General features: G+C 42.5%; 1 protein-coding gene across 1 annotated transcript; it reads right to left on the bottom strand.

Annotated features, from left to right (window-relative positions):
* Positions 1-512: 512 nt before the first annotated feature.
* On the bottom strand, positions 513-13,751 carry LOC111950458 (remodeling and spacing factor 1). Its single transcript, XM_023968055.2, has 16 exons — positions 13,352-13,751; positions 11,649-11,740; positions 11,366-11,458; positions 10,810-11,015; positions 10,505-10,617; positions 7,074-10,258; positions 6,594-6,860; positions 6,125-6,229; positions 5,904-5,983; positions 5,744-5,798; positions 5,442-5,551; positions 5,247-5,314; positions 4,615-4,840; positions 4,089-4,312; positions 3,531-3,716; positions 513-3,321 (listed from the first exon to the last, which is right to left on the bottom strand). The coding sequence occupies exons 1-16, from the start codon at positions 13,503-13,505 to the stop codon at positions 2,807-2,809; spliced, it is 5,679 nt and encodes a 1,892-aa protein (XP_023823823.1). The 5' UTR covers positions 13,506-13,751; the 3' UTR covers positions 513-2,806.
* Between the last annotated feature and the right edge of the window lie 46 nt (positions 13,752-13,797).

Genomic DNA, 13,797 nt, shown 5'->3' on the forward strand with positions numbered 1-13,797 from the left:
TGAACACATGCCAACACTTTTTTTTTTACAAAAGACAAATTTACAAACAGGCTTCATTTCTTAATTAGAGCGCATTTATCTTGAACTTTTCCCATGATTCTGACGATGGCCACCTTTGTGTCCAGGGTCATGTTCATTGGGGCACAACTGAAAATTAAAACAAGGGCTTCATATTGGACAAGTTCAGTTAGTACCTCCCCATTTCACTCTGTTTTCTACCATTTTATGCTTACTGAACACAACTCATCAGTCCTGCCAGGTGTAGTCCGTGCCTCCAGTGGTTGGTTCATGCTCTCTTGTTCAGTAGCAAGACACAAGGAACACTGCTGAGCAAAAGAGTTTAGAGGTCTGTGGCTATTGAACCTCGTAAATCCTTAAGGTGGCCAATGCATCTGCACATAACAAAATAACATCCAACAAACATGCCAGATATCCAATGAATTCATTACAAAAGTGGTGCCAATATCACAACCCCTCTACAAGGAAAACTATTATAAACAGATGCAATCAAATAATTGCCAAATATATTTATTTCCATGATAAAAGAAAATGCCTCTAAATATACATTACAGCAAAAACTAGATATACACACTAACATTAGAGGTCAATTTATGGTCTGCACCATTTCCCATCCAGCATGCCGTTTATCCAGAATCTTCTTTTGATTCAAGGCCAAAGCCTGTATTCACAGTCTTAGAGTAGGAGTGCTGATATAGGATCAGTTGCCTTTTAGATCATTATGAATAATATATGGACAGCAGTCCTACTCTGAGAAACTTTTTGAACATAGGCCCAGAAAGGCAGTGATTTAACCTGACCTCAAAATGGAACCCTAAAACCAAAATGAGCTCATATTTGAGAACAGACAAAGGATAGGCTTTCTGAGATCTGAGACATTTAGTCTCCAGTTGATGCAGTAAGATGTAGAGGGAAGACTAGAGCGGGGTAGTGTTCTCTACAATCAACACTGGAGGTGGCAGAGTGTTCCGAAAAGACCAGGGGACATTTTGTTTTTATTAAAAAAATAATATTTCAAAATAATAGTCTTGATGAACAACGACAGGTAGTTAGGTGTATACTCAGTAAGTACCTTTACTTCAAGGTTTTGAACCTACACACAGTATCGACAAGAAGGTACATAGGAAACAGTATGCCACTTGGTTTGCTAAGGAGGAAAACAATAAGTGGATGATTTGATATACAAAGAAATACATTATAAAAACACAACGTACGTAAAATAATGGTTAAAATGCTGACATGGTTATTGAGAGGAACAGAGAAAGTTGGCAAATTCTGTACATAACAAATCCCTTTGAATATTTGCATATAAAAAAGACTAAAACATGGGCATTTAATCCATTGATAGTGTTGGCAGCACACACTAAAATTATATTTATACGTACACAAAAACTAAACTCGGTTTTTAGAAACATGTGCACACAGAGGTGAGAAGATCAGGGTTGGTCTACTCTAGTTGGTGACATTAAATACACTCAAACCTCCATTTAAAGGAAAGTCTTGTCAATGTGGTGGTAGTTAACAGATTTTAATGTTGATTAAATGACACCTGTAATTTGGCGTGATGCACTGAGGAGCTAGCTGCCTTGATAGTGTTTTGTAACAATAATTAAAAACGGTTAAAATACCACTTGCTGGGAACGTTTGATAAAAATAAAAACGGGATATAGGCTGCAGTACAACATTTCAATACTTTGGGTAAAAACAATTAACCAAATCCATGAGAAAAACACTCTTTTGGAGATTGTATTTTCTAGAAAGTATGGGATCGGTTGTGGGTCTGGTCTGTCAGTCTGTCAGTTAAAAAAAGTTGTTTCTAGCATGATGATGATGGTTCTGTGTCCCGTTTTCCTATGGGAATGCTGACTTAAACTGTTATGCTCATGCTTTTTCATCCAGTGCTTGTTGTAAATGGTCTATAAAAGAAAGTGGGAAACCTGTGTAATGGTTTAGCTTATCAAACAACTGACGAATTGAACACATCAAAACAAAGAATAAATAGTTTGATTGATGTAGGAGGATTAAAATGTGGAATTCAAATATCAAAAAAGTGATATTTAAAGTTTGGGGTAAAGAGCAGGGGGATAAAAACAACGATTGGTTTCCAGCAGTTGATCCACAAAACTAGGTTAATTTAAGTCGTAAATGGAATGCAGTTTGACCTCTGACATCTATTCTCATAAATATGTTGAACAACAATACACATCTACATCCTACCAACAAACAATTAATGAATGTCATACAATAAAATGTCCTCTTTCCCAGGCAGGAACACTGAGAGGTGCCTCTCAGGAGAACAGGAAGTCATGGGTCATGTTCATTAGGTCACACAATGGAAAATTTGCATTTCTTAAAAATGGACAAGGCAAGGCAGTCCCTCACGGTTTGTCTGTTTTCTGTCGTTTGGGGCCTAATGAACACAACCAAGAATTTGGGAGATGGACTCTTTGTATGTGGGGGTAGTGGATGGACCCCTGAGTAGACAACCCTGGAAGTTGGCTGGAGAAACAGGTAGGTTGATTTGTGTGTCATTTACGGTCAAGTATCTGACCCACATGTCCATCGGTGACCGAGTACAGAGGATAAGACAATGCAAAGTAACGTGCCACTTAACAACCTTCGGAGTTAGTGCTCTCAATGACTGTACAATCACACTACGAAAGGTGTGAAGACAATGAACTTGTCTTCACAAGGGGTCAAGGAGGATGAATAAAACCTTTTTATAATAAGGACAGGACAAAAACATTAACAAAATACTACAGAAAAGAACAAACGTACAACTTGAGTTTTACAACATATCACTGTTGCAGACAAAGTCCACCAGGTCTGTGACCCCCAGCAGGTCATCCTCATCATCATCCTGTGGTGCCAACTCCAGTCCATTGGGCGCTATGGCGACAGCTGTGGCCACAGGTTTTTGGGGCCCAATGTGAGCCAGGCCCTCTAGGGCCTTGATGGGACTCTGTCCGTTGGTGGGGGGATGCAGCTCCACCAGGCTGTAGTCCAACGGGCTGGCTCCCTTCCCCAGCACCCCCCCTTCCTCCTCTTCCCTGGTTTCTTTCGTCTCCTTCTCCTCCTTGTCAGAGTCGTCCGAGTCGATGCGGTTCACACGCTTGCGGACAGGACGTTCTCCCTCCGATGATTCATCGGAATCGTGGTCGTCATCGTCCTCCTCAGAGGCTCGCCGCCGTTTCAGTGAAAGTCGTCTGCGGTGCTGCTGGGACTCTTTCTCGGATGAGTCGGCCCTCCTCTTTAACCTAGTCCTCTCCCTCTCGCTGTCGTCCGAGCCTCTGGAGGAGCTCGCTGAAAGAACCAGGTACATGGAAACCATGGACGTTAGATAAAACCATATTGTTAATATCAGTTAAAGTGACGGCAAGTGAGGACACGTTAAATAAATAAAAATATTAGCCAACTAACTACAGTTTACATACATCCTACAGAGAACCTATGCTAATGGCGGGGTCGGTGAGGAAAAGAGCACGCGTTTAGAAAAAAAATGTCTGCCTGACCTTCGCTGTCAGAACTGGCGAGGCGCCGCCACGGTTTGACTTTGTCGCGGTTTGTGTTGGCCTTAGAGCCGTCAGAGTCTCCGGACGACTCGCAGTAGTTGACCTGCTTCGTCGTCTGACTCCGGCGGGATCGGCGTCGGCTACAGTCCAGGTCACTATCGCTGAACTCGCTGGAGCCCTCCGACACTAGTTACACAGGTCAACACAGAAAGAGAGCCACATCACATACCTATAGGTTTTTAAAAGGACAATTACAAAATCAACACAGAAGTTTTCAGACCTTAAAATCAAAAGATGGATCCACATCCCACACAATTGGCTGTGTCTAACCAGCGTACTGAAGGCCTCAACTCCAAATTAATGGAACTGATAAGTGCCACAAATCAGGACCTTTTCAATAAATTTTGGATTACGGCATAAAGCTGAATCAACAAAACAGATGGCCTGGAACTTGTCCCAAAAGAAGACCACTTTTGAGATCTGAAAACATCTAACAAAGTTTGATTCTGGAGTGTAATGTCCTTTCAAACCACAGAGGAAATGACGATGCCAACATACCCATTTCTTCCTCTTCTTCCTCACTAGTCTCCTCTTCATCGTCTGAGTACCTTCGTGGTCTGCGGCGCCGTCGCGGCTGAGTGCTCCTCTGACGTTTGGCCGGCCTCCTTGTCCTGGCAGTTCTGCGTTGTGTGCTGCCGAAGTCGCTGTCGTCATTGGAGTCGACTGCCACTTCGCTCTCTGCATTGCTCTTGTCTGACGCCACAAACTCCTCTTCCTCCGTACTACATGAAAAAATGTGCAGTGGAGAGAGAGAAAAAAACAGAAGAATGAGTGACAAATTAATTCAACACCCCTTTGTGTCACACCTTTGTGGCTGTAATAGCCATCAATGAAGTGGAACCATGGCTTGTGTTCATTATGGCACACAATGGGAAATGTTTAAAAACATTTTGCAGTGGAAAACAAAAAAGTCTAGGTAGTCCCTCTGCGTTTCAGTCCGTTGTCTTCCATTTGGTGCCTTATGGACACAACCTCCCTGTTCTGATTCATGAACCCCTACCTCCCACTTTCCTAATGAACCTACCTGTCACTGAGACGGAACTCGTCCTCGCTCTCTTCCTCCTCCATAGTGCTGTCGCTGTCCAGGTCGTTGAGACGCCGGCGCTTCTTCCTGCGCTGGCCGGCGTTGGGCCGCGGCGGGCACCCATTCTCCTTGCCCTCGCCACCCTCTCCTGCTGCCAGGATAGTGGACATGTCCTTCCCTCTGCTATGGCCTGTGATGTTGGCCATGTCCTTGCCTCGACCAGCTCCTGTAGAGGGCAGCACATGTTAACATTTAGACTCAATCCAACAGGCACACAAAGATTGTTTGCAGGCTACATAAGTTAAAAAGCTCTGAGGTTGCATTTCATTCAGGGAAAATCCCTATTTTACCCTCGTTCACTCCTCCTGACAGAACTGAAAGGAGTGGATATGTATACGAGGGCAGAGAGGGAACATCTATCTTAGGATGAAATACAGCCTCAGACTTGACTCTTCGTAACCCTTATTAAAGGAGTGCACAATTATTAGGGCATCTGAGCAAGCAGCATGTTTGCACAGATGAAATGATGCAGCCAAAAATGATTTCAGAACATCAATAAAACGCAGCATAAACTATTGAATGAAAGTCATAATTCTGGAACGTGGTTGCCATATTCCATAATGTCTTCCTACCTCCACCATCAGCCTCTCTGATGTCTTCTTCAATTGCCTCCTCAATAGCCTCATCAAATTCATCAAACCTGCAAACAAGACGTTGAAATTATTCAGGGAATTTATCAGCCACCATACTGAAACAATAAATAAAGACCAGCCACACACAGCACATACAATGTTCTGATATCCATGAGTTCAGTACAGACGTCATACCTGTAGCTTATGCTTTTCTTTGCCCTTGTCGACCTTCGACCCCAGCTCTTGGTTCGCTCTTTCTTCTCCTTTTTCACCACCTCTTCCTCCCTTTCTTCCTCTATCGCCAACTAAAAATGACAGTTGGCAATGTGTCAGTTCACAGTACAATATAGGAAGCAAACATTTATGCTGACATCAGTCTAGGCAAGGAACAGTGTGACAGACCATCTTACACAGATGTCCTACAAACACACTGAATTCTGGATGTGTTGCAATTGACTTCCATGATGGTATAACCATAGCAACCAAATGCTGCCTACCGAGGGAGTGATGATGTTTTCAACACTGATTCCAACATAGACCAACCGCTCTTTTCTGGAGGGAGAAAATAAAAAAATTTAAAACAACTTTATGAGCTACATTATCTTCCTGTTGTCATTTGCCGTTTTACACCATGGGTCATGGTTCAGAGGTTGATACCGTCGCTCAGCGCGCTCCCTCTTTTTCAGGGAAGCATCGAGATCAGTAAGCTGCTCCTCAAGCTTGTCACAGAGCAGCTTCTGCAGGGGTCACGAGGAAAGAGGGGTAAGAATGACAAATAATACCACACATAAAGCAAGCCATTAGTTTAAAACAATAATGTGGCTAGCATCCAAACTGTAGTGCAACTACCAATTGTTTACCATCTGGTGGCTACTTACATGTTGGCAGGGTGGACAGAACCACTCCCCGTCTGGGATGATCATGAGAGGGGGTCTGAGGCAGGCCGTGTGGTAGCCGCTATCGCACGAGTCACACAGCAAAATCTGTGAGGGGAACACGAAGGTGTATTAGCTGGAACACATTATTTTGTAGTCTTATCAGTCAGTTTAGATACATAATATGAATATAGTATAACCACTGACAGCCCACCAGGGTTGGGGTCAATTCCATTTCAATTCAGAAAGTACACTGAAATTCCAATTTTAATTATCTTCAATGCATTTAAAATAACAAACATGTGGAATTGGAATTTGATTTACATTCTGAATTGACTGAAACTTATGTGGACTTGACCAGAGCCCTGCAGCCCACCATGTGGGCAATTCCATTATAATTATCACAACTATATGCGACCCATTGTGCCATTTATTGAGCTGAGAAAATAGGGATCACATTTTCAGGACCCACCAGCTCAGGATGGTTGGGGAGGCCGCAGTGTTTGCAGGGGTCATCGTTAGGAGGGAGGTCATCATCCGAGGAGGTGTCAGAGTCGTCGCTGTGCCTCTCCCTGTTCCTCTTCCTCCTCTTGCCCCTCTCCACCTTAAAGCTCTCATCACTGTTGTCCTCCTCGCTCTCCTCTTCGCTCGACTCGCTTTCATCGTCTTCACCAGAACCATTATTTTTGCGCCTTTGTGTTCGAGTGTTGGACCACCGGGTCTTTCTCCTCCGTCGCCCCTGAAAACAGATGTCATCTTGACAGCCAAATTATAAACACAGACATTCTAACTTTTGGGTTTCATGAAGCTAATGTAGGACAGCATACACATAAGTTCCTGATGGCTGACAATGTGTGAATCCCTGATCTAAAAGACACTGTTGATCCAAAAACATGCATTCACAATCCAACATATGAATGTAGAAATATCTGCAGTTACTGAAAGAACTTACCTTAGATTTGTACAGTCCATCTTGATCAACCTTCTCTCTCGGTTTCCTCTGAACAGTTTTCTCCTCCTCATCACCCTTCTCTACAGGGGGTGTGGCCTCTTTCTTCTCCATCCTCCTGTCCTGGAACTCCACCCCCTTAGCGGTCGGCCTGCAGATCCTGGGTGACCTCCTCAGGGATCTCCCAGTCTCACCAGTATCTGACCCAGAGTCCCTCTCCTTCCTCTGGAGCTCAGCTCTCCTCCGGTGGGTAATCCCGCGTATTTTCAGGCGAATCCCCTCCTCTTGGATCTCTGATGTTGTTCCCGCATCCTTTTTTTCACTCTTGTCCTCATCCTCTTTGTTCTTGTTCTCATCTTCCTCAGACCCCTCACTTGCTTTTGCCTGACCCGATTTCTCTGCTACCGTTGAATTTTTGACATCTTTCTCAGTTCCATCATCCTCCTTTTTGTCATTTTTCTTAGCCTGATCATCCTTACTCCCATCCTCTTTTTGGGGGCATCCCTGTGTTGTGGAATCTTCCTTGATGACTTTGTCCTGGCTTTTGTCCGTCTCACCCTCAGTCTCTGTGAGAGATGATGCCTTCTTACTAACAGCCTGTTTTTCTGATGGTGTATCACAGTCCATGGGCTTTGGGTCTTTGATAGGCTTGGTCTCAGACTTCACTCCACTTTTAACAGCCTTTTTTGGCCAGCCTTTTTCAGCATGTCCCTTGATCTTTATGTTGTCGTGTGTTGACTTTTCCGAACGCATTTCCATAGGCTCCTCCTGTTTCCCCTCCACTGGGACAGACTTTTTGAGAGAGGGTAATTGCTTGGCGTCCTGAAAGGTGGCAAGTTTCTCTCCTTTTTCTGCAACTGTCTTTGTGTCTGCCAGTTTCTCAGTTTCTGGTTTCTGTCCCCTAAAAGATTGTTCTATCTTTTTAGAGGTAGTCTCTGTGTTTTTAGCCGATTTCTCAGCATCTTTAGGGGTAGGTGTAGCTGATTTAGCAGACTTCTCAGCATCTTTAGGGGTAGGTGTAGCTGATTTAGCAGACTTCTCAGCATCTTTAGGGGTAGGTGTAGCTGATTTAGCCGATTTCTCAGCATCTTTAGGGGTAGGTGTAGCTGATTTAGCAGACTTCTCAGCATCTTTAGGGTTAGCCAATTTCTCTGCGTCTTTAGGCGCTGCCGATTGAGCATATTTCACTGTGTCTTTAGGTATTGCTGATTTCTCTGTGTCTTTTGGGGTAGCCAATTTCCCACCTTCCTTAGGGGTAACCAATTTAGTAGATTTCTCTGTGTCTTTAGGGGTAGCACATTTCTCTGCATCTTTAGGGGTAGCCGATTTCTCTACCTTTATGGGTTCATCCAGTTGTGATTGGGTTGTTTTCTCAGAGACGTCTGCCATCTCCACGTATTTTGGTCCAGATTGTGTCTTAGTCGCTTTAGCAACAGTTCTCATTTCATCTTTACAGATAGACGCTGAGAAAACGTCTTTCTCCAGGACAGCTTTTTTCTTCACCTCAGCGGCAGCCTTTGCATCTGTGCCTACAGCAGGTTTCTCCTTGGTGACAGCTGACATTTTAATGTCTTTAGGGTTATCACATTTCTCTGTATGTTTAGATGCCCCTGGTTTCACTGTCATTTTAATGACCAACGATTTATCAGTCTCTTTAGTGCTCTCCAGTTTCTCTGCTTCTTTATTGGAAACTGGTTTGTCTGCCTTTTTAAGGAATGAGGACTTATTGGTCTCTTGAGAGATGGCCAGGTTCTCAGCATCTTTACTCTTTTCTGAAATCTCTGTCTTTTTAATTACAGAAGTTTTGATATCTTTAGAAACATCATATTTCTCTACACCCTCTTTGTCAGGTGGTTTCTCTGTATTTTTTATGACTGTTGGCATCTTTATGCATTTAGAGCGGTCTGGTTTCTCTGTAATTGGGTCAGGTCTCCCGGTTTGTTTAGTGATGACTGAGGTTTCTGGGTTTTTAGGGTTTGACCACTTTTCTGTACCTTTTGTGCTGGGTGGTTTTTCCATATCTTTCACGACAGAAAGGGGATAACCGTCCTTATTGACAACTGTTTTATCTGTTTCCTTAGAGACAGCTGACTTGACCTCTTGAGAGGTAATGGATGAATCTGTTCCGTTAGTTTCATCTGGTTTCTGTAACTTACTAGACAAAGGGTTTTTATCAGTTTCTATTGATGTATAGGTTGTGTGTTCTGTACGACACACTTTTACATCCCACTTGGATACCTTCACTTTTTGTTCCTCTTTACAATCAGCGTGCTTCTCCGGTGGGCTTGTTGCATCCTTAGATGAAGTCAATGGCTTTGTCATTAGAGGGGACAGAGATTTAGCGTCTTTTAAGGCTGATTTTTTTACTTCCTCTGAATCTTCAGTGCTTTCCTTTTCTGCTGGAACCATTTTCTGTAGACTTGTTTCATTGGCCATGGCCACCTCAGTGTTGCTTGCCATCTCCTCTTTCTCTTTGGCCAGGTTTACTTTCTCCTTTGCACTAGCTTCTGCTGCTTTACGTTCTTCCCCAGCAGCAGCTTTTGTTTGCCGTTTTTTGCCATCAGCAGAGTCTCTCAAACCATTATTGACACTTTTTTCTGTTGTAGGCCAAGCATCACCATTCATTTGATCACTTTTACACATCCCCACCGGGGCATCAGAGACCTCTTTACTTGTCTCCTCAACTTCAGGAGATTCTTTGACAGGAGTAACAGATGGGTTTCGCACATAGATACTACTGCCACCGCCACTATTATTATCAACATTTTCACAAAGTTTCATCTCTCTCTTTTTCAATGGGATTTTGGCCTGCTGGTCATTCTTCATCGCCCTTTGGAGTTCATTTGCAGTCTTCCTCTTGGCTTCATCTGTCTGTGGCGTCAGACAAGGTTTCTCTGCAAGAGGCTCTGTAGCATTTGTGGCTGTGCTCTCCTTGGATTCTGACACCTCCATTGGCTCTTCTTTGATGGCCTGGGTGTTTATGGTGACCTTGTCATCCACCATAGGCTCCTCTGACTGTCTTTTTGACTCTGACTCGTCTTTGAGGCCATTCAATGAGGATTTGGCATCTGATTCGTCTAGTTTTGATTCCTCTTTTTCTGTAATCTCGGTTTTTGGGGAGACTAAGGAAGCTGTACCCTTGGAGGGTTTGTCCTCTTCATCCTCTGAGGTATCCTCTGTCTTTTTAACTTCCCCGATAGGAAAAAAAGGTATAAATAGGAATTGCAGTTACAACAGAATGATATATTCATAGTAAATAAAAGTTCAAGATTTAAAACTGCATCTATCAGGGAAATAAGTTGTTTACCTTTGACAAAATAGATCCAATTCCAGGCAAATTACTTAACTCATGCAATATCAATATCATGAAAATGTTTGTGAGTAAATAACAGATGACATTATTGGTGTAACAAGCCTTGTTGATATAACACTACCTTCTCCCCCAGTATTATTTTTTTCTTCCTCCTCTCCTTCTTTCTTTGTCAACAGTGCTGGGTCGATTTGAGTCTTTAGCAGTGCCAGGATCTCAGCCAAGCTGTTTCTGTCTCTGTATAGAGATGGATAATTCAAATAACTCTTTCCAGTTTAGTAATCTTGTGGTAAAATTACATATAAACCAAGTAATCTATGATCCACCTGGAATACAAGACCTTTGACATTTAGGCTCTGCAGTACAACAGTATGTCTCTTTCATCCCCTGAATCACATCCGGCCCCTCATTCCAATGGTTCCACAGTACCTGACAATGCAGTTCCAGGAAGACCCGTCCAGGTCGTCCTGCTCCTCCACATAGACCCTCACATTCTTGTCCTGGTCAAGTTGGAACCAGTACATCAGGCCATCTTTGTCCTTGCCAATGGGGAGAAGCCGCATCTTATCGGGATCCTCCTCATTGATTGCTGTCTTGAACTTTACATTGTCATCAAACTGGCATTCACACAAATGCTGGATAGAAAAGAGAGAAAGTATGAAAAATGTTGCACTTAGAAGAAAAAAATGATGTTAGTAGGGCTGCATGATATGGCCAAATATATTGCAATATTTTTTATGGAATATTGCAACAGCAATATGACTTGCAATACAAAAACACACTTGGGTGAACTGCACAAGTTATGTCCCACTACCACTGGCATGACTATTTTCAGAGAATTTACTTTTGTACCATACAGAAGAAAGGCCTTATTTAAGAACGTGAAAATATGCGTAATTTTTACCACCTGTATCTTGTTTGGAAATATATGTTGCATGTCTTTGCATGCAGAACTAGCCTAATTATAGCTATATTGCAACCTTACTTTGAGGATTCCAGTCTTGCACTCCACAGACATGTCCTTGTATCCTTTATTTTCAAGCTCCCATGCCCAAGTACTGTTGAACTCATGGCACACCTGTAAGAAAACACATTCCATCAGCCATTGGTTAACCTCAATACTATCATCATTCAGAATGCCCAGACTCATGCCACTGCCTGTATTTGACAAAAATTGAATATATTTAAATGTGATTAATCTATTAAGCTAAGCCTAACTGTATCGGAGTGTGCAGAAAATGTCCAGCCTTGTTCTGAGATCTATTTACCTTCACAAGGTACTTCTCCCATCTGTCTGCGGACACTGACTTGCCAATCTTCCTCAACAACTTCACGTGAAGGTCCACCAAGATCTTTGGAACTGAGGGGAGAGGTGGGATAATGACACCATTTTGTAAACATCAATGTTTCTCAACCACATATCACCTATTGTATAGGCCAATAAATAGCTACAGCATGTATATCTTGAATATGAATCCCACTCACACACTTACGAATCCATATCATACGACATTTCATAATATTTATAGATATTGGTCCACTAGCACTTCAAATGATTTAGTTTTGCATTAGTTAATATCAAATGGAGACAAAGGAATTAAAATAGGTTTTGATGAGAGTGGGGAATAAGAAAATAAAAATGTCTTCACATATTAAAAAGAACTCCTGTGCACGATTGCCCCAGTATCTGTGCGTTAGAGATGTCGCCAATGAGTCTCCTCTCTAACGCCCAGAAAGCTCTGATTTGACTGCTCTGCAAGCTGTATAATGTAAAAACTCAAAATAAATGAGTTACTCATCAAATATGGAATTTCGCTGAGCAACTATCTTCATTTACTCCTGTTATGGCCAGTATGTACTTCCAAAAAAAGGTCTAAATAAACACTTACAACCAAAATAAATTCATCTTGGAGACCTCATTGAACTGTTGTAGACTTCCGACCTGTGCTTGGCAGTAAAGCCAGATATTGGAGGTGCCAATAGGCATTTTTTTCGGTGGGTTGTACATTTTTATTTAAACCTTTTTTGAAAGTACATACCGGACGTAACGAAGTAAATGAAGAACGTTGCTCAGCGAAACTCCATATTTGCTGAGTAACGAACGTATTTTGACATTATAACGCTTGATTTGATTTGCAGAGATTGGGAGTTTGAATTGGAACTTCCTGGGCGTTGGAGAGGAGACAAGTCATACATCTCTAAAGTGGAGACACTGGGACAGTGCACAATACCAAATTTAAAGGCGTGCATAATGCAACGTGGTTTTATTTATTAAAACAATGCATTCAAATTAGATATTTGCTAATTTCCTAACAATATAAAACAAAAACGTAACATGACTAATACAATAGTATGGAATAACAATGTAGTATGTGTGATACAAACAACCAAAATCCGCCAAAATAGTTTGAATAAAGCAGACCATTCTTTGCGTAATTACAGCAGGACACCATTGAGTAGGAAGCCCTGAAGATGAGCGTGCGCATGCGCAATACAGCGCGAGCGAACCACTATGCCAAAACATTACTTAACCTGTAAACACAATGGACAATGTTGTCCTTAACGCAACACACTCAATCCTAACCCGAATAATAGGAGTGTCCAATATACTTTCATAAATGTTAAAAACAGATCACCTTTGTGCAAAAGTTCAAAGCACAATATTTTCTGTAGGCTGTGTGATGCAGTGCATTTCAGTCCCTGGCAGATAAAGGCTGGCTTGGCTGGAAAATAAATTGTAATTTAAAGCCCCAAATTACACCGAAGCCCTTCGATCTTCGGTCAGTTCACGGTTAAACAATGCATCTATTTCACCCTGGATCCTAATAATACATCTGGGACAACAATACATGTATATAAAATGGGTTATGTTTGGAAATCACACAATAACACAACTAGTACGAACGACACAGAACACTATGCAATGTGGAGTCCCATCTTCCCATAGTAGATCGCGCTTTTCAAACTATACCTGAGATTGTGTCTTGGAGATATCGCTCCAACTGTGGAAATGTAAGCTCCGGTAAATCAAGCAAGGTTCCATACCGCTCTAGAAAAGAGCATATCACGGCGTAGCTTGGGCAAAAACCGGGGGTAGAACCCGCCGATGCTGCCGAGGCAGCCATCTTTTCCGATGGAAGAGCAGCAGACAGTAACAAAGATGGTGGATAAATGAAGATAGTTCACACAAGCCGTTTACCATTGAAACAAATAATCAGTTCCGGTCTACTTAACTGGGTGCGTCTCTCAGACTCCAATGCAATTGCAGCTGGGCCTGGTCGGGTCTACTTAGTTCATTGACATTAATTGAACCAGAAAAATACAGGGAGTGGGGTGTCTCTTTCCTCTTCTGTCTCTGACAGTACGTCTCGGAGGACCAATGACTGCCCACAATTCACCGCGTCAAATAAATTAGTG

Source organism: Salvelinus sp. IW2-2015, linkage group LG23, assembly GCF_002910315.2.
Source record: "Salvelinus sp. IW2-2015 linkage group LG23, ASM291031v2, whole genome shotgun sequence".
NCBI lineage: Eukaryota > Metazoa > Chordata > Actinopteri > Salmoniformes > Salmonidae > Salvelinus > Salvelinus sp. IW2-2015.

What these genes read in the sequence shown, in the direction of transcription:
- LOC111950458 (XM_023968055.2), bottom strand. Translation starts at nt 13,505, where the DNA reads ATGGCTGCCTCGGCAGCATCGGCGGGTTCTACCCCCGGTTTTTGCCCA. An exon ending in GGGAGAAGTACCTTGTGAAG is followed by an intron (nt 11,459 to 11,648) that starts GTAAATAGATCT and finishes GTTTTCTTACAG; the next exon opens with GTGTGCCATGAGTTCAACAG. An exon ending in GAGTTCCGTCTCAGTGACAG is followed by an intron (nt 4,313 to 4,614) that starts GTAGGTTCATTA and finishes TTTTTCATGTAG; the next exon opens with TACGGAGGAAGAGGAGTTTG.